Raw genomic sequence first — 24,651 nt, forward strand, 5'->3', positions numbered from 1 at the left:
TGAAATCATGGCATAATAATATGCAAGGACTTCCACATCAAGCATATGAACCAAATTTTCAGAAGATGCAAATTTTGGCAATAATTCCTTGTACTACTACTACTAGGCAGCTGCCACCACTGATGAATGAGCTGCAAAATTCTTCAACTAGGGTCCATATTTCCCTCTCAAACCATAATGTCATATGTTGTTGTATGGACAACTATTAGGCATCTAATCAATATTTATTCTTTCTTTTAAGATAAGATTTTAGAATGTGTAGGACGTGTTAATAGCCTATTCGGATATCATGTTAGAATGTGAGCATCCAAATTCAAAACTTCTCATTTGAACCAGAATTTGAAACCAAACTTCTCGAGAATCCGTACAATCATTGTATGGACAACCATCTCTCAAGCACTAGTTTAGGTTCGACCTCAAAGAAAAAAAAAAAAAAACGGAGCACCTGATATGCTTCACATGCCAATATTTTGAGATTGCCCCTTTCATTATGGGGTGACATACGGATTTTACTGTTCGAGCTTTTTGAAATGCAATCGATAGGATTTTTTTTAATATTGACAATGCATGGATAGACAGGTAAATACTCTTAACTACTTGAACTACAAGCCCTTATGTGCAAAAAGACTTAAGATCATATAACTATTTTGTAGGCGTTAACTCCTGGATGCGGAATTCATACTCTCAACATTGGACAAAAATCTTGTTTCTGCGGCATTTTACTTGTCAAACCTAGTTGAAAGGGAGGGAAGAGAGAATGGGATCCACCTTTAGTTGTAAGATAGTTACAGAATTGAATGTTGCCACCCAACTTGCTATGTTGATAATCCTTTACGGTCCATCCTTCTAATTAATCGTATCAAAATCACAAGGGAAACAAAATACGACATCTCAACAGAAGATACTCCGCTCGTTACATGTAAGGAGGTATTCTTTCAGTAAGTAGCTTCAGCTAAGGCTGACTTGTTGCCAAGACAGAAGCCGTAAGTTAAGATTTTTCTCTCAATAATGTGCCCATGTCGGGCTGCAAAGAAAGTTTTAGGGCTTCTGACGAACGAATGCTAGCACTTTCTGAAGCATGGCCTCCAGTTGTAAGGCCTTTTAAGGTGCATTTATTGCATTGGACTATCTTTAGTCGAGGCAAGTTTCTTCTAATTTCATTAAAGTTAGTCTCTGCAAGTAACAAGCACAAGACTACACGAACTCTTAGTCCAATCTAGTCTAGTCTAGTCTAGTCTAGTCCAGTCCAGTCAGAGCTAATGAAGACAAACAAATGCTCCCTTAGTTTCTAATTTGAGATATTTTGCAGAATACTTGCCAAAGCAGCTGCTGTTAAAGTCGTTTTTAAAAAAGCTGCTTCTGTTAGAAGTCGTTAAGAAGCTCCAAAACATGAATGGCACATTGGCCAGCCACTTGCAAATTAGAAAACAAGATAAAATCACAACTAAAAAGGTGTGGAAAATGGCCCTGGAAAGTGTGGAATCTCTGCTCTCAATGTTTTTGGGGTATTTTGTCTTTGAATGACATGAGGATATTTTAAGAAAATGTTGTTCTTTTATGAGATAACCCAACTAAAAAGGTGTGGAACACGGATGTCGTCCCCAACTTAATCGTATGCGCAGTTCACCAGACGGGAGATTATAGTTGTATTTTAGTTTGTCAAGTTTCTGACCTGGGACTTTACACTCTTCAACGGAAATAGCGAGACTGTATATTTGACCTATTGGTAAGGTTTCTAAATTGAATTCATGCATTCAACTAGTAGAAATGAAATACATGAGCAAGATAAAATCAGAAAGTGAAGTTCATGATAAACTTGGAACAATTTTCTCAAAGATTTATTTTACCAGTTTCAAATGGTAACTTTCCCTAATTACATTGAAGATTCCAATTGCCAATCGTTGTTTGAGCCGGTGTAAGACCTTTTACCGCCATTTTCTCCATGCCGGTGTCACTGGACTCATCCCTGGTGGCAGGTCATAGGCATCCCATTCCCCTATAGGCTCTCTATCTCGAACAAATCCGAACTAGCATCACTCTCGGCATCTTCATTCATCACTGGAGCTTTTGGAATGGCATCTGAAGTTAGCATGGACAATCTCCTCTCTGAATTTATTGCGACATTGTCTTCCTTCATCCTTTGGGATCCAAACACCTCGAGCAATTTCCGGGGACCTTCTTGTTCTTTCATTTTCTTCTCTTCCAACTGTGATTTACCTGCCAATTTCTGCGCACCGGAGTTCAGATTTGCCAATGCGAAATGCTCTTCCTTGTTTGACCTTTCAAAGCTGGAGTAGTACACCTCATCTCTTGCCTTAAATCTTGGTTGAGGCTGCTTAGCAGGATTGTGATCAATATTCCCAACGTTTTGCTTCCTAAAATCTTTATCGCCGTGACCTCCATGCCCGGCATTCATCTCATGAACAGATATGGATTTCTTATCTGAGCAAGATCCATTGCAGCTAAAACTCGAAAAGATATTGATCTTTCCATTTACCTTTTTTTTCTTGCTCTGAGACGGGGTCCTCATCCAAGATAACAAGCCGCTTTGGCTGTTCCAACTCGCTTCAGAACAAGTACTCGGAGTTCCTGGCCTGCTCTTTGGTTGCTTGTGCTGCTGACCACCCCTATTTTCTTTCTTCTTCTGCCCAAATTTGCTTGTGTCATAGTCCACAAGTCGTGGACCGTCATCTTCCACCATCATGCTGAAATATTTCTCCGCACCAAAGACGCCGGTTTCACCCTCAGTCTTCGTGGCAGGAGGGGGATTCGGAATATGAACTGATCCTGCAAACTTGACTACAAAGTTACCTTCTGCCCTTCTGAGGTAAGAAGAAAATGAAGCGTCCTGAGTACGAGTACCGTTGTTGGCTTCTCCTTCCATGGCTTCTACTGAAGCTTGATTCTTTGAGTATGTTTAAATTTAACAATGGGAGAAAGCACAAAATTAGAAAAGGAATTTTGGAAAGACAAGGAGCTTTTGGAGGGTTGGAGATTGACGGGCTTCTTGAGAACCAGTTCCTACAGGTAGGCTTGTGGGAAGGTCCTACATTCTTGGGGCTTGATTGCAACCATTCCACCTTCCCTTTCCCTCATCACATATAAGTGCCGTGTACTCTTCAGTTTGCACTAAATAGTACGTGGGAGAAGGACTTCCATGCAACAAAGAGATGCTATTTTGTTACGATCCGAAGCCAATTACTGACTGGCCATATGAAAAAGTTAAAACACACAATAGTGCATGACTGACTTGAAATAACGTCACAACGATGTCCCGATAAGTTTAACATTGTCAAGGGGTTTGCATTTTATACAGATAAGTTAAGCTAATTTGTATTTAGCACACTTGAAATTCAAGAACACTGTCAATTACCTTACTCCATACTTTGTATTAAAAATTAAATTAATAATAAAATTGAATTAAATCATTAGTTAATCAAGTTACAAAAGAGAAGAAAAACTAAACATTAACTTAAAAGAAAATGCTGTAGAACTTGAACATTTTAGGACCAAGAAAATGAAAAAATCACTTAATTACTTAAAGAAGAGGGGTGAGAACAAGGCAATCAACAAAAATGATACAGGAGACGCGCCCCTTCTGCTTCTTATTCATTCCGACGTTGTAGATTTGTCTTCACCGGCAACCCAGTACCGTTTAACCGCAAACAATACCTTTTCAGGAACAAGAGGGCCGTCTTCATGGTCCACCATTTTCGTGTTCCATCTCATTCCTCTCACAAGTTTGCTCACCTTGACTAGCACATCCATGTGATCACGAAATATCACTGCTCCTTCAGGCCGTAGAATGCGATCCATCTCCAAAAGAATGTCTTCAGCATTGCACCTGCATTGGCCTTTATTAGTTTGATTGATTGGAGAAACACCATTTGCAATCAATAGTAACAAGCAGGGTCAAAAACGACGTACTTATCCTTGTACAAGCTGAAAACACCGTTTGCGTGAATAAGGTCATATGTCCTTGGATACGTGGAGAAGGCTTCACACCTGGAGGAAGATAAAAAGATTATCAAGCAGAATAGCATGTCAAGAAAATGTAATTTACGAAGGCCAAGAGCATGACTCTGGATGAATGATTGGTTTTAAGCAGCAAGACAGATGTTATTTTACGTCCTAATCCTCAGCATATTTAAAATCCAGTTTGAGAACATTATTGTCGCAGAGAAGAACAAACAGAAAAGAAATGTTTGAGAATTACCAATCATGGTAAATTCCAATCAATCCACGTTCAAATATAACTCCCAACGTGTCTTTCTCAGCTATTGTAGGCATAACATTCATAACCCACAATTTACGAGAGTCGAGAGCAGCAGCAAAACTTCCCAGACCGGCATTCATATCCATAATGTTGCGGTACCTTCCGGTGTCCATTAACTTGTTGGTCCTCTTATAAGCATTTACGTGTTTCTTCCATGCCTTATTGTCCTCCTGGAATGTCTCAGCAGATACATCCGGGACAGAATCACTAGATATTCGGAAAGGTAAAGCATTAAGCCTCTCCGGGAATGGAATCCATGGCCCACCAGCATCCTCATTGGCATCAGAAGTCTCAGGATAAGGAGTTACACACAACTCCATCTTCTGGTACCTACGAAACAGAAAAAGGTTAAATACTGCTTTGGAAATGGCAAAAAAAGCTCAAAGTAAACTGATAGCCAATAAATGTTCAACAACAACCACTGCAAGTGGCCTAGTGGTTCTTGCCTAGTTGGGTTTGCTCCCCAGCCTAGGTTCGAACCCCGAAGCTGTCAAAGTGGCCAGGCACTGTGCTGCAATGCACAGTTGGAGCATTTCACATGCGCCGGAGGGATTAGTCCTTGGGCCTAGGAAGCCTTTGGGATACCCTTGACTTAGTCCAAAAAAAATAAATGTTCAACAAAATTGTAAAAGAGTCAGTAGATCAAATAAAGTGACATACCAAACATCATCGGCATTATTGGATTCACACATATTCGGTTGCGGATCTTGGTCACGACGATACTCAGAAGTTGTTAGTTTCCTCCAGATGGCAATTTCACCCTTCTCATGCTTCTTTTCCCAGTTGAGAAGTTTTGCAACCTCTTCAATCTTCCTCTGTTCTTCCTCAAGTTCTTCTTTAGGGCGCTGCCACGCTACATAATTATTCCTCCAGTTAATAGGAGGACCCGAAAGAACCCAGTAACCACCAGGTCGTAGAACCCGGTCAACTTCCATCATGTACATTCCATCTGCAGAATAAGTCCAAGGATGATTTCACGTCATAAATGATATCCTTACCTAAAAGTTATGAAAGCTTGCCTTTTTTCCAAAAAGAAAATGAGGAAAGAAAATCACTTAAACTTCATAAAACGTAAAGCAATATCAGTGGCTAATTTATGAGCATCACCATTTGCACCCCACGGTATCAGGCAACGAGAGCAGTGAGCCATGTCAAAGGCCCTAGAAGGGTAAGGCAGCTTTATAGTTCCAAGGACGCCAATAACTGCCGGAACACCTCTTTCCAGAGCAAATTGAACTTGTGCTTCATGAGAGTCTCTTGGCGCGAATGACATTGCTATAACATTTTTCTTAAATAGGTAGGCACCCCAGCTGGCAACCTATGAAGCATGAACCAACATGGGCGATAAATCAAATTCTAAGACAACGTGCAATAACTGCTAGGTGTTTGAAAATTGGGTTGTAAGTTTCAACGAGGGACAAGAGTACGGATGTGTTTGAGAATAGCAGTATTTACAGTCAAGACATTAAAAAAGTAGCTGAAAAATGAAAAAAAAAAAGAAATTAAAATTACCCCACATCCAGTGTCCAATGCAGTTCTAACCATCCCATTGTCCATTGGGATCACAGCTGCAAGTTCATTGATATATGCATCTGCTCCATGAGGAAACTGTGTTCCACCACCAGGAAACCTAAACACGTTGCCCTCGTACTGAATCCAGTTCTGAACAGCCTTCTCAACTGTCAGGCTTTTATAGGGAGCATTGGCATAAGGTACATAGTCACGGCTTTGGGGCCATCGAAATGGAGTCACATAGCCTTTGGGTGCCGGAATAAGGCAATGTAGCTTCTCTTCTTCAGGCGGACAATGTCTTTCCCTGTAATTCATATTTTCTCGGGGGAAAGTCATTGCTCGCATTTGATCTTGGCAGGGAGTGTAATCAATATAGCGATTGCCGCATGATTTGAACTCCTTGACAACTCCTTCAGAATCGTCAATCCCACCACGATGGGTCTCATAATTCAGATTGGATAGGATACTGCAGTCTGTCTGTCTGGTAATCTCCACAGCTATGCTATCTCCCTTCCCAAAACCACTTCGCTGCCACGCACCCAATATGTAAAAGAAACAACACAGGCCAGCTACAATGACAATTGACATGGAGCTTCGACTCCTGTTATCTCCTGAGTTCCCTTTTGTCGCCATGATGTGCCTGAATGTATTTTGGGATTCCCGAAACCAATTAGGACATTTTCCAAATAAAAGAAAATAAATATAGGGTAGATCCTTAAATGTCTGAAAATGCAGCAAGTATGTTCCATATTCTATCCAAACTCCACAACTACTTGACTACCTTGATGAGTTGATGTCAAAAACAAATCAAATTTTCGAAAATTTATTATTTGGAACCTCGAAGCTCAATTCCCCGCGAAACAAATTACACATTGTTCGAAACACAAATCATTGAATCGTATAATTGCAATTCCACTGTTTCATATGTTCCCCATTTTCTTTTTCTTCTTAGGTAAAGTCTCACAAACTCGAAAAATCGAAACTAACCAACAATTTGTCAATCACAGTTATTCCAAGAAAATCAAGAACAAAGCACACCACAGCAAAGCGGGATTCAAACAAACTAATAAAACTACCAATTAAATCCCATAAAATAAAATAATCAGAAAAAAATGCAGCATGCGTAAAGAACACAGAACTCATATCCAAATCAAAAGGATCGAGAGCTCTTACGGATCTCAGGGAGCGAAAAGCACGAATCTTTTTCGGGTCGGATCAAATCAAACGCATCTTTCACCTCCAGCAATCCGTAACCCACGACACAGACGGAGACATCCAAGAAAAAACAAACGACAAAACAAAAAAGACGACAACTTTATGAGAGGAAATGCGGCAGAAATCGTGGGCAGCGGCTAAAATTCTGACACGAATTTGATTTCGGAGGCGGGGCGAGCGGCTCTGCCGTTGTTCTTCTTTCGTTGTTTAACTGGAAAGACAAGGTACGATGAGGCCGAGGATGCTTTTGTTGTTCTTCCGTGTGTTTGCACGCACTGTTTCAATTCAGTTCTTTTTTTTCTTTTTGGTCGGGGGAACACTGTTTCAATTGAAGTAAGTGACTTTAAGATCGCATGTTTATAATTTTTAGTTAGGACGGAAACATGGGTAGTATATCATATGTTTTTATGTAAATGATATAAAATTTTAATTTTTAAGTTATTAATATTTTAATACATATATTCTATTATTTATATAAAAATACATAATGTATCACATCGTGTGACAGTTACATTGAAAACTATCTCGCATCGGATCGGAGGGTTGATGATGCTTCCACCGAATCTGATCCCGCCATTTTAGTTCCCAATCGGTTGGGTCCCGCGGCCACAGGAAAAACATGAGGGGTTGTGTTGGGGAACGACGTCGTTTAAGGGTAAAATAGCACACAAATTTTGGGCCAAAGATGATGGCTTTGCTTTTTGGTGAAAGGGTAAATTTGAAAAGGTACCATATGTTTAGGTAAATTTGGTGGAAGTCCGGTGTGAGAATTACGTAGTCTGTATACCCACACACGATTAAAAGGTATTGAGATGAAAGTAAGCTCATGGTGGGACCCTATTAGAAGAAGATTAAATGTATAAATGACACGATCTGTTCGACCGTGAGTCACAGAGTAAATTGTAAGTTCCAACCTTAACGAGCATTTTCGAGGACTAGCTTGCTTTCTATTTCCCATTACTCAAAAGGGAAATTGTCCTCATGTGGAATCGATTTTTTTTTTTTTTAAATTGTAACCCTCGAAACCAATCAAAATACGGATAGGATCAAAAAGACCATCATTGGGACAAACAATGCAATAGCTTCGGTTAAAGCAAGGCCCAAAATGGCATAACCAAATGATTGTTTAGCCGATGATAGATTTCAGGCCATGGCCGAAATGGATCAAAGAACTGAACACGTTTCCAAAGCTCTTATAGACATGTATGCAAAATGCGGGAGCATGACCCGAGCTAAAGTTGTGTTTGATAAGGAAGCGCTTCTTGCTTTCCAGAGAGTGTGTGCTGGGAAAGTTGAACCGAACTCTGTTGCATTCATCGGTGTTCTACCAGCGTGCGATCGTGTTGGTTTGTTTGACGAAGGTCTGTGCAAGTCTTACCATATCAAGCTCACAATTGAGCACTGTGGATGCGTGATTGATATGTATGCAGGAGCAGGAAGGCTAGAGGAGGCCTGCAAGTTTGTGAAAAGTAAGCCTGTAGAGCCAAATGCAGTTGTTTGGAGGCTGTTGATAAGTGCGTGTAGAGTTCATGGCGATTTCGATGGGGAATTATGTTTGTTAAGTGGGTTCACAGAACTAAAAACACCGCGTGGTGCCGAAGGTCATGTTGCTTCTTCCAACATTCTTGCTGATGCAGGGGGATAGTTATTGAGCAGTTACAGTTTGCAGCAGGACAGACTTGGATTCCTCCTCTCATGGCAGTACCTTCAACAGATCACATGAAAATCCAATTTTCGGGACTATTTCAGCCGCAACTAAACTCATATGCGGATTATTCTAGGGCGACGACTACACCTGTTTGAGTAGAGGGAATTCAACCATTCAAAATTCTCGAAAAAAATTCTCGAAAATGGATTACAAGCAACGAAAAGGGAAGATTGTAATATAGCTAATGGTGTTCTGAAACTTGTATATTTCATTCAACACCTTTGTTCTTTTTATCGTTCCAAAACAACAGACGTTGGAGCAAAGTAAAAATGAAACCGCAAAACTGCCCTCAATGGAAATCCAGAAAACATTCTCCATCATCATCAAGCGTACCTCCACTTACAGGTGTCCCTTGCGAAAACATCCCATTTGAAGCAGTTTCCAATTGATTGTCCACCATAAAATGTTTCAATTCATCGCTGACATGCTGCACCCTCCCGGTTATCCCCAAGCACAAGCCTTTTGTTAGGGTCTTGTTTGCCTTTCTACCTTGAATAGGCTTCTTACTAGGGCCCGGATCCACAAAGACTGGTTGTACTTTAAGAGAAGGGTTTGGTTTGATACGGTTTACTTCCTTTTCATCTTGGGGCCTCAATATTCTGCTTTCTGATTCTACTTCAGAAGCTTCATCTTCATTTACAAGGACCTGCGGAACACAAAATATGGGATGGGCAAAATGCACGTTTAGGAAAATGCGGTTTAAAGCTGCAAAAGCAACATGCAAGTATACAACAAAAAATCTCATAAGAAAAGTTTTACAACAACAAACCGTACTCATACAAGCACACAATCAGTGAAGTTATAATTACCTTGCGACCAACCAAGTCAAAAGATACAACTACTTTACTTCGTTTGATCCGCTCAGCTTCTGCAATCTCCTCCTGCTTCTTTGTCAGAAGTTCCTTTTCCTGGAAGTAATAAAAAAAGGATTAGGGATGGAGATGTGAGTTAATTTAACATACAAACATGCACAAATTTTATTCATATTATGTTTTCCAGAAATGGAGCGAGAAATTACGAACCTCCTTTGACAACCAACTATTCCCCTCAATTTCATAGTAGTCACTCTGGTCATCAATAACTGTAGTACGTGCTGCAGAGTCTCGGTCATACTCAACGAGTCTCTTTGCATAAGCTTCTGCTACTGCTTCAGCATCTGATGTGGGAGCAAAACTTTCCTCCAAACCAGCATATGTGCTGCCTTCCTTCAGCACAAGAGCTCCACAAAAATTGCAAGGCCCCTCGCCCTCTTGCTCACAGACTATCTTCCCGCAAGATAAACAATTGCTCACAAGTCTGTGGCGACGGGCTTGGCATGAGCATGGCTTCCCCTGGTTGAATACAATTGATCCTTTGGCAGCCTCTGCAAGTGAAACGACTTTCCCAGCTTTCTTCTTCTTAGAATTACCTTGGTTTGTATTATTTGAACTTGAAAGCTGCTTCACCTGATTGCTGGAAGCTGCTTGATCACTGGGGACTTTAGCCACTTTCGGTGTATTTAACGGTTTCTTGGTTCCACTTGCAGAACCTTCATTTGAAGGTGGTTTAACATAGGCATGCAAACTTGAGGTTGAAACAACCGGGGTGCTGCTGCAAAGATCTGAGCGACCCCGTTTCTGCAAATATTCCTCAATCACAAATTTGCCAACCTCCTCCCCGATTATGTTCTGCATAGAAGACAAGCAATCTTAAATACCAACATACAAACATATACATCCGCGGTTCTAGAAGTAAAGGAACTACACAAACAATCATCTCTTTCTTCAATTCAGTAACACTGCAATATTCCATCACACCACCTAATAACCTTTACCTAGTAACTCGGATACGGTATCTCAATCAACAGCCATAAAAGTTCCGTTGAATCTCCAACCAAACTGCATACACTCTCAAATAGACGAAAGATATACCCTAGTATTCGTCTCGAGTCCAGTCCACAACAAGAACCCCATAAGACAAAAGGAAAAACTCAATTGTTCTAGTACAAGTTGTTTGCCAAAATTCAAATGTACTCCAATAAAACACCAAAAAAATTACTAATTTGAATTGCCCAAAACAAAATGGAAGCTTTCTCATTGGATCCCAATTGGTGCCTCTCAAGTCTCAACCCCAATTTGCAATCAACAATTGGGTTTTAAAATACCCATAAATCCAACAGCAGTATAAACATTTTCACTGAATTTTACACAAATCCTAAGAATTTGCACAAAACTGTAACCCAAGAACACAATTAATTGGAGAAAAAAAAGAGTAAGAAATTGGGCTCACGTCGAGGTATTCTTTGGCGTCTTGAGGATCGGCGAGCTCACAGTAGGAGACCAAACCCGATATCATATCCTTATCCAAACCCCCCGTTTCCATCTTCCCGCAGAGATCCACCAACGCCTTCTCCAGCCATTCTCCCGCTGCTCCCATTCTCTCTCTCTCTCTCTCTCCCCCACAGTTTCGAGCTTTCTCTCCGTTTTAGACGATCGGAGACGACGAGCCTGGTTTTTGGGTCTGGCAGCGAAGGGGTTTTTGGTGATAGTATAGTGCGCTCATTCACGAGGCCTCATGCGGTCTATCTCACTGATCTTGCCAAGTCAGAAAGGGAAGCGTACAATGGGACCAGAAAGAACAACTTATACGATTACCGTCAAATGATTTCTCGTGTCATTAATATAATTTCATGTAAACAAAAACTACTCATTACGGTGGAAAAAAAAAAAAAAATATATATATATATATATATATCCTGAAACTGTACTGATTTCGAAAATTCAGTATGGGAATCGGTCTCACATTTGCATTCGTTCGGAAATCCCAAACCTAATCAAAATAAAATATTATATATATTATTTAATTTTAAATATATATTTGAAATATAACAACCATCAGATTTGGTTGAGATTTACTCTCAACCGTTGAACCAAATAAACCCTAACTCATACTCAGACTCAATCACTCGCTTTCAGTCTCTCTCAACCTCATCTCACCTCAGTGACCTCACCGGCTCACCCTTCTCCTCATCCTCGACCTCACCCAGTCACCCTCACTCAGTCACTCTTTCAACCTCACCTCACTCTTTCGACCTCACCTCACCTTGTTGGAAAATCACTTGTTTTGGAATTGCCCCGATGCGAGTTCGTATTGTTGGAAGTTTTGAGACTCTTGTCCCACATTGGTGAAAACAAGATTCCCAAGTACCTTTATATATGTTTTGTCTTCTACAATATTAGTTATGTGTTGGACCACTTGGAATGGGAATTGAGGCTTGGGCAACCATTTATGTGGATTGGGCTTGATGATTATACCATAATATTAATATAAATTAATATTAATTAATCAAGACAAGGGCCTTGGGCCTTGGGGCCTAAGAATTAAAATTAATCTGATCAATTAGTTTTAATTTCGAATTAAGTTTTTAATTAAATTAATTAAAAACGTTTTGATTAAAGATACAACCTTTTGTAGAGAGTTGTAAAGCTTCAGATACATCCAAAAGGTATTTGAAGAGGTATGAAAGAGCCTATATAACTTGAGTCCTCAGTTCATCATCAATCATCTTTTCTACTTCCTTTTATTCCGTACAAACTTTCCAGAGAGAGTAAACACACAAAGCAATTCGCTAGAATTCTATAATCCAATGCGGGTTGTAGGATTAGGTAGTTGTATCCTGATCGAGCAGACGTTATAGAACCACAAGCACAATAGTGGGACGGAATTACTGTTCGAAGGACATAGCTTTTACGCTAGCCTCTACCTTCTGTAATCAAGTTAGTACTATTGATATTCTTATATTAATTTCTGTATTTATTGTATACTTTTCATTCTGTACAGCAAGTACTTTTTGCGAAATAAAATTGTGAATTTCAAATTCTGTTTATTTTTGTTATATTGTTTATTTCTGAATTGTTCTCTAACACGTACATCACTATATTGTATAACCCTCGATTCCTATTTCAGTTTCTCTTCTTTGAGGCCCTTTTTGGCTTTTCAAATTTTTACAATTTTTTATATGTCAATTAATTTTTTTTCCAGGTTTCCAGAGGCTGCCGTGCTGAAATTCGCTGCTAAGGAATTCAAAGTATGTAATTTTCTAATTGATTATTTGAGCATTATCGAAAAATTTGGATTGGTTGTGTTCGCGTCAGGAATTTCCGTCGGGGATGTTTCCTGGCCGACGAGCACACAGCTCCCCTGGAGGTTGGCGCCGGTTGAGGGCTGCTGTCGGGCTTCTACTTCACTGTCGGGCGTTGTCGGGCAAGTCTCGTCGGGCAAGACTCTTCAGGCAAGGCTCGTCGGGCAAGGCTGAAAGAGAAGGACAGAGTTAACTTTAAGATGTGCCTTTATGGGGCCTTAGGTGTAAGCCTTGAGGCTCACAATCAAGGTTAACTTTTAGGTGCTCAGGCGTGCCACTGCCATCTTTAGCATGGTAGATGTAAAATGGATGTCGCGTTTTAGTTGTATATATGTATATATCCAAGAAACCGTGTTAGTTATAACAGGTGCCTTTGTGGGGCCTTAGGTGTAGGCCTTGAGGCTTCCCATCAATAACTAAACCAGTGCTCGAACACATCATATTTGTTCTCGTGATTGCCGGAGTTTTCTAACTATTATACTTCTGATTACCCGAGTCCAAGATGTAGAATGAACCCAAATAGGTGCCTTTGTGGGGCCTTAGGTGTAGGCCTTGAGGCTTCCCATCAGAGTTCGTTCTTATACTCAAACTCTCTAGATCGCAGAACGGAATGAATCCAAATGGATGCCTTTGTGGGGCCTTAGGTGTAGGCCTTGAGGCTTTCCATCAGAATCCATTCTATGCTCAAGCGTTCTATGGTAATCATAATATAATAGAAATAAAACTAGAGGGTAGGTCGATTACTTGCGCCCCAAGTAACTTCGGACTTCTCGTTTATCAAGGACTGTCGTGGATGGGTTAAGTCCACATAAGGTTCTTTTTTATGCCTTGAGGCCAAGGACTTTTAACTGATCAGATTTACATGCCCGAGGGCTTAGGACTTGGATCTGGTTTGAACACTGAAGATATATTCAAATCGGATTCAAGTACTGAGAAAGCCTTTTAATAGTCATATTGCTAGAAATAACTTGCATATAACTGGAAGTATACAACATATTGTTAGACTTAATGAATGCAAAGACAAAAACAAAGCAAAGAAGGTCGGGCAAGGTTAAACCTTATCAGGTAAGGCTGCTCGTCTTGTATGTTCCTATCTTTGTAGTTTTGTCAAGGGTCTGAAAGCTTAGAGGGATAGAGAGAGAGATTACAAAAGATGAATCGATACTACAGCAGGGTTGAACAAGGTAGCAGAGCTATTACAAAGGTTTGAAGGGAGGGTTATCCCGCGAGGGATGAAGGCTGACTACAGCTTTGTTTTGAAGGCAAATATGGCTTTGAGCAGAGTTTGTGCTTGCATTTGTTTGTTTGATTGAGTGTCCTTAATCCTTGTGCATCTGCTCCTTTTTATAGAGGTCTGGATGAAACCCTCCTGCTGAGTTTTTGTACTTGCCCGAAATAAGCTTGGGCAGCTTGCATTTCTTTACTTGGGTAGCTTGCATTGCTTTTGCCAACTTGCATGTAGAAACAATATTAAAAGGGGAAATTGCATCTCCACCACATGTTTTTAGCACATGTTTTCCCACTTGTAATAAACTAACATTTAAAAGAAGCAAGTTGGCTTCTTTACCATATGCCTTTTCCCACTTGCAATAAAATAATTAAAAGAAGCAAACTAGCTTATTTCATTACACATTCTTGCCCGAAAGCTCTCCCATCCACTTGCAATACATGCATGTATCTTGATTAAACAAAGGCTTGACAAACCTCCACCACCCAAGCAAATGGGAAAAACAATATTATAGTGTTAAACCCATCCACTTGCAACCAAATATCTTTCCAAGTTAGCTTTCTTGCATATTAATCCTTCAAATACCATATTTTACCCAAATTGCCCAAATAAGTAGAAATGGGTATATTTTGAGTGCAAACAGGTTGGTTGTCTTTATTGGGCATTGATCAGATTTGGGTTCTTGGTTTCTGTGAAGGGGAAATCCTTTTTTATATTTGAAACATATGATCTACAATAGGCTGGGTTATTTAGTGGTTGTTAGCACTTTGATTGGGACGATCTGGATGAACCAATTGCCAAGAATATGTTACCGCAATAGCTTTAAATTGTTTGGTTTATCAATTTGTAGGTGACAAATAAGCTTCTTAATGTGTTTGGAGTTATAGGATATGAGGGCAGCTAAATTATGGGAGGTGGTGGTTCATAACCATGATCAACAGATTGTTAGGTCATAAAGAGATGGGTTATGGGTTGCAGGTGAGCTATAAATGGAGAGGTCGAGTTTTGACTCTTGTGAAGGCAGATGATAGTTCATAACTCTCAAGCTAGGCAATTCAGTTGTAAATCTTATTTCATTTAGCCAAATCTGCGTTGAGGAGAGATTAAACCAAAGATTAATCCGAGGCTTAGAAATAATTTTGGGATTCTCGATTTGTTCCGAAATTCTGAAACTATTTCGCGATTCCCGAAAATTTGGTTTGGGATCATAATTGAAATTGGGATTCCCGAAAACTTCGGTTTGGGAATCGGGACAAAGGTTTCGGTTCGGTATCCTATACCAAAACAGCCCATATCTTTATTTTGTTATATTAAATGTCGCTGTAACAGTGTATCTGCGTCGTATAAGTCTAGGACTACAGCAAGCTTTGAACATCTTAAGTCCATTTTTCCATAAATACTGGGCCTCGAGAAAAGTCAAACAGTATGATTTCGTCGCTTGTCTAACCACTTTATATCATCAAGCACGTTGATTTTTTCCGAATATCAACACATCTTGGGTCCCACTTATATAAGATGACATGGCGGGATCATAATTATAACTCGACCAAACGGAACCAAACACTGGCAGCAGAGGATCCAGTCCTGGTTACTTCTTTTTCTTCACCTCTCCAACTCTGCAATTGAAACCCTAATCTCCCCAATTTTGGGAAATTTTAGCAACAGCAACCATTACAATGCATTCCCTGCGTTCAACTTTAGGTATTGCCCTTATATTCGGAGATTATTTACTTTACGTACCACGGTACCAGTTAAATCCTGCTGATAAACAAATGAAGTTTTGATCTTTTTTTGGTTCTGAGATAAAGCACAGAACGCAAAGAGGTAAATCTTTCTCTTAATCCCAGCTAGTAGGAATTCATTTTTTGTTACTTTTTACAGTTTCCCAGCAACCAAACAGACCCTTTAATTGTCTTCTTCCGGTTAAGTAAATGCTGCTGATGCTGATGAATTTTTGTGTCCAAGTTGAAAAAAGATGACAGCTTTTTGTTGCTTTCTTCCCTTTTTGGTTTCAGGATAGCTAAGGCTTGAGGCTTCAAATTCTTGTGGATTATGGGTTGTTTTGTTATCATCTGCTATTAGTTTTTGAATTATTTGTATGAATCGGGTTTTACTTCCTAAGCATGTTGCTGCTGTTGTTAAGTGTCAAAAGGATCCGTTTAAAGCGCTTGAAATGTTTAACTCGGTGAAAAAGGAAGATGGGTTTAAGCACACATTGCTAACTTACAAATGCATGGTTGAAAAACTCGGGTTTCATGGCGAGTTTGAAGCCATGGAGCGTGTGATTTCTGACATGAGGATGAATGTTGATAATAGCTTACTAGAAGGAGTGTACATTGGAGCCATGAGGAGTTATGGAAGGAAAGGAAAGGTTGAAGAAGCTGTTAATGTGTTTCAGCGGATGGAGTTTTATAATTGTGAGCCCTCGGTTCAATCTTATAATGCAATCATGAATGTGCTCGTTGAGTATGGATATTTCAATCAAGCGCATAAGGTGTATATGGGGATGAGAGATAATGGGATTGATCCAGATGTGTATACTTATACAATACGGATAAAGTCTTTCTGTAAGACTAGCAGGCCTCATGTTGCTTTGAGACTGCTTAATAACATGCCTACCCAGGGGTGTGAGTTCAATGCCGTTGCATATTGTACGGTCATAGGTGGATTTTATGAAGAGAATTACCGGATCGAGGCATATGAATTGTTTAAAGACATGCTCGGGCAAGGTGTATGTCCCAACGTTACCACATTTAACAAGCTTATTCATACATTATCCAAGAAGGGTCATGTCCAAGAAATCGAAAAACTTCTCAACAAGGTTCTGAAGAGGGGTGTGTCTCCTAATTTGTTTACATTAAATATTTTCATTCAAGGGCTTTGCAACAGCAGTTCACTAAATTTGGCTGTCAGAATGCTGGATGGTTTTATGATAGAAGGTTTAACTCCGGATGTTGTCACATATAATACATTGATCTTTGGCTTGTGTAAAAACTTTAAGGTTGAGGAAGCGGAGGGCTATATGCATAAAATGGTGAACAATGGATTTTGGCCTGATGCCTTTACCTACAACAGTATTATCGATGGATATTGCAAATTGGGTATGATACAAAAAGCAGATAAGATTCTCAGTGATGCCATTTTCAAGGGATTCATACCCGATGACTTCACATATTGCTCTTTGATTAAGGGTTTATGCCAGGATGGCCAGATTGACCGTGCCCTAGCTTTGTTCAATGAGGTATTAGGAAAAGGATTCAAGCCTAATATTGTTTTCTATAACACGTTGGTAAAAGGGTTGTCTCAGAATGGGCTTTTCTTGGAAGCTTTGCAACTGATGAATGAGATGTCAAGAAACAGTTGCAGTCCCGATATCTGGACTTACAACTTGGTTATAAACGGGTTGTGCAAGATGGGTTATGTATCTGATGCCAGTAAACTAATGAATGATGCTATTGCCAGAGGATGCCTTCCCGACATATTTACTTTCAATACGTTAATAGATGGTTACTGTAAACAGTTGAATCTGAATAGTGCTCTTGAGGTCATTAGTAGCATGTGGAGTCATGGTGTTACTCCTGATGTGATCACGTACAATACTGTGTTAAATGGCCTTTGCAAGGCTGCCAAATACGAGGATGTGATCCGTACTTTTCAAGCAATGATGGAGAAGGGGTGTGTACCTAACATTATTACATATAACATACTTGTAGAAAGCCTTTGCAAAGCCAGGAAAGTGACCGAGGCCTTGGACATGCTACGGGAAATAAGAGACAAGGGCTTGACTCCAGATATTGTTTGTTTTGGCACGTTGATGAATGGTTTGTGTGGCAATGGGGATTTGGACGGAGCATATGACCTATTTACAAGAATGAAACATGAATATAATGTATCTCATACAACAGCGACATACAATATCATGATCAATGCTTTCTGTGAAAAGCTTAACAGTAGCATAGCACAAAAACTATTTTGTGAGATGGGTGACAAAGGATGTGCCCCCGACTGTTTCACTTACCGTGTCATGATTGATGGTTTCTGTAAAGCAGGAAATGATGATCATGGGTACAATTTTCTCCTGGAGAAGATCGAGAAGGGGTTCATTCCATCACTGGTGACATTCGGAAGAGTGCTAAATTGTCTTTGTGTGAAGCATAGAGTTCAGGAGGCTGTTGGTATCGTCTACCTTATGGTGCAGAAAGGCATTGTTCCTGATGTTGTTAGTACAATCTTCGAGTCTGATAAGAAGGAAATAGCTGCACCCAAGATTGTTGTAGAAGATTTGTTGAAGAAGGGTCATATAACTTATTATGCCTATGAACTTCTATATGATGGAATTAGAGATAAAAAGGTAGTTAAGAAAACACAAAAGAGCTTCAAACGAGGTGTTTCCATGACTTCAAAACGAAGTCCTTGAGTGTTGCAAAAATACAGTTCTTCTGTTATGGAGCATGTACTTCTTCAGTCCTGATATGGCGGTAAGCGCAATGATGGCATAAACTTGAAGTAACAAACTTTTTTACCAGTGCTCTTGTAGCTTCTGAGGGTAATTCTCCTGAACTTTTGGTAATTGGTCATCTTTTTATTCTTACTGCTTAGATTTCATTCTGAATAGCTTGCTCAGCCTCTAAATCGCTGATCACTAAGTGGCTAACTGATGTTAATGTCTTTCGTTACTGAATCTTGGCTCCCTCGTGTTGTCTATTTAACAGCCTTATTTGTCACAGAATTTGGCCGATACTTCGAATATTGAAACTTGAGTATCATGTTTGGGGCCTTTCGGACTTCCAACAACAAATTTGGTATAGGGAAGGGCATGGATAACTAATCGTCCTTTGTAAAGATGGTGAACATTTGGTACTTCTTACCGAATCCCTATATATTTATTAAGTTATATATTTTGATGAAACTGAAAATGACTTGGCGTCAGTTATATTTCACAGAAACTGCCCCGAGAGTGCCAATTCTGGAAATTTTTAACTGCTTATAACGAAGATGATTCGAGTTAAATTTTTGTGCTCTGTTTAACTGGGGGAAGCATGCATGCAGGTTTGTATGTCACTTTGTTCTTATCATTCTGGTTCAAAATTATCTGATCTTTCTTCTTACTTAAAAGGAACAACGAAATTAAGATATTAATGTTTTTCTTTACTAAATCTTGGCTCCCTCGTGTTGTTCGTATGGACAGACTTATGATATAATCATGATTTGCACATGTTTTCAGGTTTTAACGTAGAACGTCTGAGTTATCTCGCATAACAAACTGGCGGCACGAGGCAAGGAAGATGTGAGCCCAAGTGCCCCTTGGTTGTCCTTTGAACAAGCGGATTATGTAGGGCCTGCTCTGTTGTCTTATAGAGCGTCTTGTAGATACAGGAATATCCATGTTGGAGAATATATAGGTTGGTATGAATGTATTAGAGTTATAGAATACAGTTTGGTTTTACCAGACCTGTGCCATCGGAAATCCGAGAACGTAGTTTTGGGCATTCATCACGTTGCCGCACAGAAGAAAAGTTGAGAAAGATGTTAATACAATTTTGTAAACGTTATTTCCATCATAGAAGAAATGAATTTCTACGAGTAAAACTGTACAAAATCCATCTGTTGGCTGCTTACATATGAATTACGAGCTAGAAGTTGGAACGACGTTAAGATCAATCAATTTCGATGTGTTCTGTCCTGGGTTGAAGCTCCATACTGCCCCTTGAGCACCCATCTCTGTATAACAATGATGTCCGATAGGCGTTTACACGAACTCTGCAACATTGGCCACAGTTCTCTCGTTCTGCAGCCTCTTTCTTAGTTGATTTGTCATCAAGAAGAACTACATCCAAACAAAAAGAACAGTTCCAGGAAAATGATTCTTCCTTTTTTCATCGAAAATTGCATGTGCCTTGATCTTCTTCCCTCTGTATTTGTAATGATCGGTCAGTTAGGCTTTTCGGACCAGCTTGGCCTCAGATCTACGTAATCCCAAACTTATGCTCGCCTAGGCATGCTTGTTCAAATCTATGTGCAGTAAGTACAAGTGTCTGTCTGATTGCGAAGTGAGACTGTATTTCGCTACACAGAACCAACGAAAACATGGAATGAGAAGCGAAGTATGAGACATAGTAAAAAAAGTTCAAACCCCGTCTGTCACAGAGAAATCACCATCAGTCTGACTCACCAGATCATATTATACTTACAGCTCACACAAAGCTCCAACCAGGTTCCTTTCTCATATCAGTTCCCTTTATCTGGTTTCTAATCTTGATGACTTCTTCCCACTGGCCCACATCTGCATACATGTTTGAAATGGAAACATATGCGCCAGGATCCATTGATGGCTCCAACTCCATCATCTTATTAGCTACTAGCTTTCCAAGCTCCATATCGCCATGAACTTTACAAGCAGCGTGCAGTGTTCCCCATATTAAAGCATCGGGTTTAATAGGCATATTGTTAATGAATGTTGCAGCCTCCTTCAGTCTGCCTGATCGACTAAGAAGATCAACCATACAGGCATAGTGACGATCACCAGGCTTTAGGCCATAGTCTTGAACCATTGAACTAAAGTAGAAATAAGCTTCTTCAACCAATCCGTTATGACTACAGGCAGATAAAAGTGCAACAAAAGTCACTGAATCAGGCCTGATTCCTTGTTCCCTCAAAAGCTCGTATGCTTGTAAAGCCTCTGCGCCTTTCCCGTGTTGAGCATAGCTCACAATCATGGCTGTCCAACAAACTAGATCTGGCTTCTCAATTTGATCAAATGCTTTGAGGCAATCTTCAATGCTTGCACATTTTGAGTACATTGTCACTAGTGAACTGCCGACAGAAACATGTGAATTGAAGCCAACTTTCGTGATGTGGGCATGCAGTTGAGTCCCAATACTTAATCCATTCAAAAGTGCAATGGCCCCTAGAATGGAGGAAATTGTGAAGGAGTCAATAGTCAAATCTGCCATCAGCATTTCATGAAATAGCTGAAGCGCCTCTTCGACATACCCATTTTGGGCATACCCTGAAACCAAGGAGGAGCATGCAACCTCATCCTTTTGTGGAAGCATATCAAACACCCTCCTCGCCAATGATAGAGCACTACATTTTGAGTACATGGTCACAATTGCCCCACCAAGTACATCTTGTTCAACTCCCCTGCGAAGAGCGTGACAATGAATTTCCTTACCAGTCCGTAGGGAACGCAAGGCAGAACATGCGGTTAGAATTGCAGTTAAAGTCATCTGGTCAGGTACAATTTCTTCTAATGGTATCTCTCTATATAGCTGAAGGGCTTGATTTGCACAGCCATGTTCCACAAAACCAGCAATCATTGAGGCCCATGAAACATTGTCTTTGTCAGGAATTTGCTGAAAAACTTTGTAAGATTCCTCTAGACTATCACACTTCGAGTACATTGTGAAAAGAGAACTACCAACAGAAACATCAAATACCAACCCACTTTTAAGAGTGTAGCTGTGGATCTGTCTCCCTAGATTTAAACAGTCTACAATGCTCAAGACACTGGAAGTACAAAACTTATCTGGTCTCACACTTTCCTGTAACATTCTCAGGAACAATTCAATTGCCCTTCCAGAATTTTGATTCTGAGCAAAAGAAGATATTATTGCTGCCCATGTCCTGAGATCCTTTATATTTTCCATCTCTCTGAACACCATCTCGGATAGATCGACTGCTCCTATTTTTGAATATGCATTAATTAACGCTGACCCCACAACGGCAGCTGACAAGAATCCAGATTTCAAAATCAAAGAGTGAATTTGGGTTGCCTCTTCAGTCATGGATGGTCTAGTACATGCAGTAAGTACACTCGTAACAGTGTACTTATTCATTTGCTCTCCGACTTTTCTCATTTCTCCGAAAAATTTGAGGGCAGAAATATAATCGTCCTTGTGCACAAAACCGGAAATGATGGCAGTCCAAGAAACCACATTATGGGTTGGCATATGTTTGAATTCCTTGACAGCTTCATTCATTTCTCCACATTTGGCATATAAATCTACAATAGTAGTCCCAACAAAGACATCTTCTGCACCGTGTTTAATCACCAACCCTTGCACTTCCTTCCCGACTTCAATTTCTTCAAGCGCAGCACAAGCGGTTAAAACACTAGAAAATGTAAAACTATTTGGCAACAGGAATCCACGGAACATTTTCCGAAAAAGATGCAAAGCAACCCTATTCTCTCCATTTCTCACAGCCCCAGAGATAATAGCATTCCAACTCACAACATTCTGACATGAAACATCATGAAAAACCCTCAAAGCATCTTCAAAGCTGCAATTTTTCGCAAACAAGTCTATCATTCCGGACTGAACATAACCATTCGGAAAGAACCCATTTTTAATTGCAAGCGAATAAACCTGCTTCCCAAAAATAGGAGCTTGCAAGGCAGTGCAAGCCGAAAGAACACTCCCATAGGCAAACTCATCGGGCCCAAAACCCGAAGTGTGCATCCTACAAAACATTTCCCATCCCATCTTGAATAACGAAATGTGGTTATAACCCGAAATCATGATATTCCACGAAAAAAAATTTCGGTCAGCAATTAAATCAAACAGCTTGAGTGCATCTACCATGGCAGCGGACTTACAATACAAATCAAGCAATGAATTTGAGAGGAAGATATCGGATTGAAGCAAACCGGTTGTGGTCAAATGGGTGTGTACGATTTTAGTGATTCTAACGGTACACTGTCTTGATTTTGCATAATCATTGAAGAACTGAAAAGGGTCAAATCGACTGGGAATTTGGTCGTTTTCGATGGGGAAAAAAGATGGGTTTTCCGCAACGGCAAGCGAAGATAGAAACTTGAGTTGAAAGAGTGAGATTCTGGAGGGGATTTTTGGATTGAGGAGAGAATTCATTTGGGTTCGTGAAGCGGAAAAGGAGAGCATAATGATTTTGTCACAGATCATTTTGAATAAACGCGGGAACGTATGAACATGTAATAACCTAACACTCGGTGGCCACATATATTTATTCTTTAATTGCAATTCTCCGATAAATCCAACAAGTCAAGATGGCCGAGTTGGTCTAAGGCGCCAGTTTCAGGTACTGGTCCGAAAGGGCATGGGTTCGAATCCCATTCTTGACAAATTAATTTTTTTTCTTTTTTAAATTTTTCTCGGTTTCGCAGAGTTCACACAAACCATCCATTCTTGACAAATTAATTTTAGGAAAATTAACGAAAATGACTTGAAAACTTTGAGTTTTAACGATAAGGACAAAATAAAAGGTAAATTGAATAGTACCAAGATTGACTTTTTAGTGTAAAAATGTACCGGAAGCTTTTCGTTAAAGTTCCCATTAATATTTTTCTCTTCGTAAAACCTATCTTCGCCCCCACAACGGTACTGCAAATCGTTGAAAATGACAACGGCTTCTTGGAGGAAAGAAAGAATTGCCCTTTCTCCGCTCAAAGAGCTTATTGCCGTTGTTCAGGAACCTGAAGACTTTCTGAACATTATCTTTTGGAAAACTTGACATCAAAGGTGCAGCTACTAATATTTTGTTAGTTATGACCAAGAAAATTGTATCAGCAATTGTTTTCCTTCCTGTCGACTGAGGCCCCTCTGCTTTCGAAACGTTGAAAACTTGGGTGCAATAATCTTTGTTTAGGCAGACTTGTCGAGCAAGTTAAGTAAATGGTTTAAACTAATCTTCTTTCCCAAGCAAAAATGGTCAAATTTCAAAGAATATGCCTTCGTTTCTCCAAAAGCATATCTGAGGTTATTTGTTTGACTGTTGAATACAGAAAATCAGGCAAAAACATGACGAAAGATGGATGAAAAATTATATATAAAAGGCTAATCTGATCTTGAAGAAGAACAGTGACGAACGGATCTTCAAGGGCCTTTTGGGCTTGATCTTGAAGAACGGTGGCTTGTTGATCCAAGGGCCGTTGGGGCTTGATCTTGGAAGAACGATGAACGAAGAACGAAGAACACTTTCTTCCAAGGGCCGTCGGGGCTTGATCTTGAATTGGTGAATGATTGTTGATCCAAAGGGCCGTTGGGGCTTGATCTTGGAAGAACGATGAACGAAGAACACTTTCTTCAAGGGCCGTCGGGGCTTGATCTTGAATTGGTGGATGTTTGTTGATCCAAAGGGCCGTTTGGGCTTGATCTTAGGATGAACGATGAACGAAGAACGAAGAACACTTTCTTTAAAGGCCGTCGGGGCTTGATCTTGAATTGGTGGATGATTGTTGATCCAAAGGGCCGTTGGGGCTTGATCTTGGAAGAACGAAGAACGAAGAAGGCTTTCTTGATTCTTCGGGAACCTGGATGTTTGAGAGCTTCGGAGTTTCAGAGCTTCAGAGCTTCAAGGTGTAATATGAATTGGTTCCCCTAAATGAATGAATTAACCTTCTATTTATAGAAATTTCCAAGGCCTAATTTTGAATATAATATTTCAGATGAAATAAGTCGTTTCTGCCAGGTGTTGACACGTGTCCTGTTTGATGACTTTTCCAACTTATTTCGATTTTTTGTTTAGACACACGCTACGTGTAAAATTTATGTAATACATGAGCGTTGAAACTTTGATTTATTGGTCAACATTTATTTACCGAAATTTCGATG

At 39.9% G+C, this 24,651-nt stretch overlaps 4 protein-coding genes, 1 non-coding gene and 1 pseudogene across 7 annotated transcripts; 2 read left to right on the top strand and 4 right to left on the bottom strand.

The window, feature by feature from the left end:
• Positions 1-1,732: 1,732 nt before the first annotated feature.
• LOC126626100 (protein PHYTOCHROME KINASE SUBSTRATE 3-like) lies at positions 1,733-3,084 on the bottom strand (annotated as a pseudogene).
• Positions 3,085-3,385: 301 nt separating this feature from the next.
• LOC126626096 (probable methyltransferase PMT2) lies at positions 3,386-7,330 on the bottom strand. Its single transcript, XM_050295303.1, has 7 exons — positions 6,962-7,330; positions 5,789-6,428; positions 5,384-5,594; positions 4,937-5,225; positions 4,217-4,606; positions 3,928-4,005; positions 3,386-3,844 (listed from the first exon to the last, which is right to left on the bottom strand). The coding sequence occupies exons 2-7, from the start codon at positions 6,419-6,421 to the stop codon at positions 3,610-3,612; spliced, it is 1,836 nt and encodes a 611-aa protein (XP_050151260.1). The 5' UTR covers positions 6,422-6,428; positions 6,962-7,330; the 3' UTR covers positions 3,386-3,609.
• A 1,471-nt stretch (positions 7,331-8,801) lies between these two features.
• On the bottom strand, positions 8,802-11,310 carry LOC126626098 (uncharacterized). Its single transcript, XM_050295305.1, has 4 exons — positions 10,980-11,310; positions 9,734-10,378; positions 9,521-9,619; positions 8,802-9,357 (listed from the first exon to the last, which is right to left on the bottom strand). Exons 1-4 carry the CDS (start codon positions 11,124-11,126, stop codon positions 9,001-9,003), a joined length of 1,248 nt encoding a protein of 415 aa, XP_050151262.1. The 5' UTR covers positions 11,127-11,310; the 3' UTR covers positions 8,802-9,000.
• Positions 11,311-15,598: 4,288 nt separating this feature from the next.
• On the top strand, positions 15,599-19,648 carry LOC126626095 (putative pentatricopeptide repeat-containing protein At1g74580). Of its 3 annotated transcripts, none has more exons than XM_050295302.1 (5): positions 15,599-15,883; positions 16,075-18,605; positions 18,772-18,916; positions 18,990-19,108; positions 19,284-19,648. In XM_050295302.1, exon 2 carries the CDS (start codon positions 16,158-16,160, stop codon positions 18,474-18,476), a length of 2,319 nt encoding a protein of 772 aa, XP_050151259.1. In that variant the 5' UTR covers positions 15,599-15,883; positions 16,075-16,157; the 3' UTR covers positions 18,477-18,605; positions 18,772-18,916; positions 18,990-19,108; positions 19,284-19,648. The 3 variants fall into 3 exon arrangements, with proteins under 3 accessions (XP_050151259.1, XP_050151256.1, XP_050151257.1); XM_050295299.1 differs by having other exon boundaries at positions 19,003-19,108; XM_050295300.1 differs by having other exon boundaries at positions 18,787-18,916; positions 19,003-19,108.
• Positions 19,577-23,014, bottom strand: LOC126626093 (pentatricopeptide repeat-containing protein At1g74600, chloroplastic). The gene is made up of 2 exons (XM_050295297.1): positions 20,232-23,014; positions 19,577-20,125 (listed from the first exon to the last, which is right to left on the bottom strand). Exon 1 carries the CDS (start codon positions 22,981-22,983, stop codon positions 20,254-20,256), a length of 2,730 nt encoding a protein of 909 aa, XP_050151254.1. The 5' UTR covers positions 22,984-23,014; the 3' UTR covers positions 19,577-20,125; positions 20,232-20,253.
• Positions 23,015-23,081: 67 nt separating this feature from the next.
• Positions 23,082-23,162, top strand: TRNAL-CAG (transfer RNA leucine (anticodon CAG)). The gene has a single exon. It is a non-coding gene; the product is annotated as a tRNA-Leu (tRNA).
• Positions 23,163-24,651: the final 1,489 nt, after the last annotated feature.

This window comes from Malus sylvestris, chromosome 6, assembly GCF_916048215.2.
Source record: "Malus sylvestris chromosome 6, drMalSylv7.2, whole genome shotgun sequence".
NCBI classification, from domain to species: domain Eukaryota; kingdom Viridiplantae; phylum Streptophyta; class Magnoliopsida; order Rosales; family Rosaceae; genus Malus; species Malus sylvestris.

Coding starts and splice junctions, on each gene's coding strand:
- LOC126626096 (XM_050295303.1), bottom strand. CDS start 6,421: ATGGCGACAAAAGGGAACTCAGGAGATAACAGGAGTCGAAGCTCCATG. Junction 5,595..5,788: donor CATTGGACACTGGATGTGGG/GTAATTTTAATT, acceptor CATGCTTCATAG/GTTGCCAGCTGGGGTGCCTA. Junction 4,006..4,216: donor ATTGGAATTTACCATGATTG/GTAATTCTCAAA, acceptor ATCTTCCTCCAG/GTGTGAAGCCTTCTCCACGT.
- LOC126626098 (XM_050295305.1), bottom strand. CDS start 11,126: ATGGGAGCAGCGGGAGAATGGCTGGAGAAGGCGTTGGTGGATCTCTGC. Junction 10,379..10,979: donor ACGCCAAAGAATACCTCGAC/GTGAGCCCAATT, acceptor TCTTCTATGCAG/AACATAATCGGGGAGGAGGT. Junction 9,620..9,733: donor ATAGTTGGTTGTCAAAGGAG/GTTCGTAATTTC, acceptor TATTACTTCCAG/GAAAAGGAACTTCTGACAAA.
- LOC126626095 (XM_050295302.1), top strand. CDS start 16,158: ATGAATCGGGTTTTACTTCCTAAGCATGTTGCTGCTGTTGTTAAGTGT.
- LOC126626093 (XM_050295297.1), bottom strand. CDS start 22,983: ATGATCTGTGACAAAATCATTATGCTCTCCTTTTCCGCTTCACGAACC.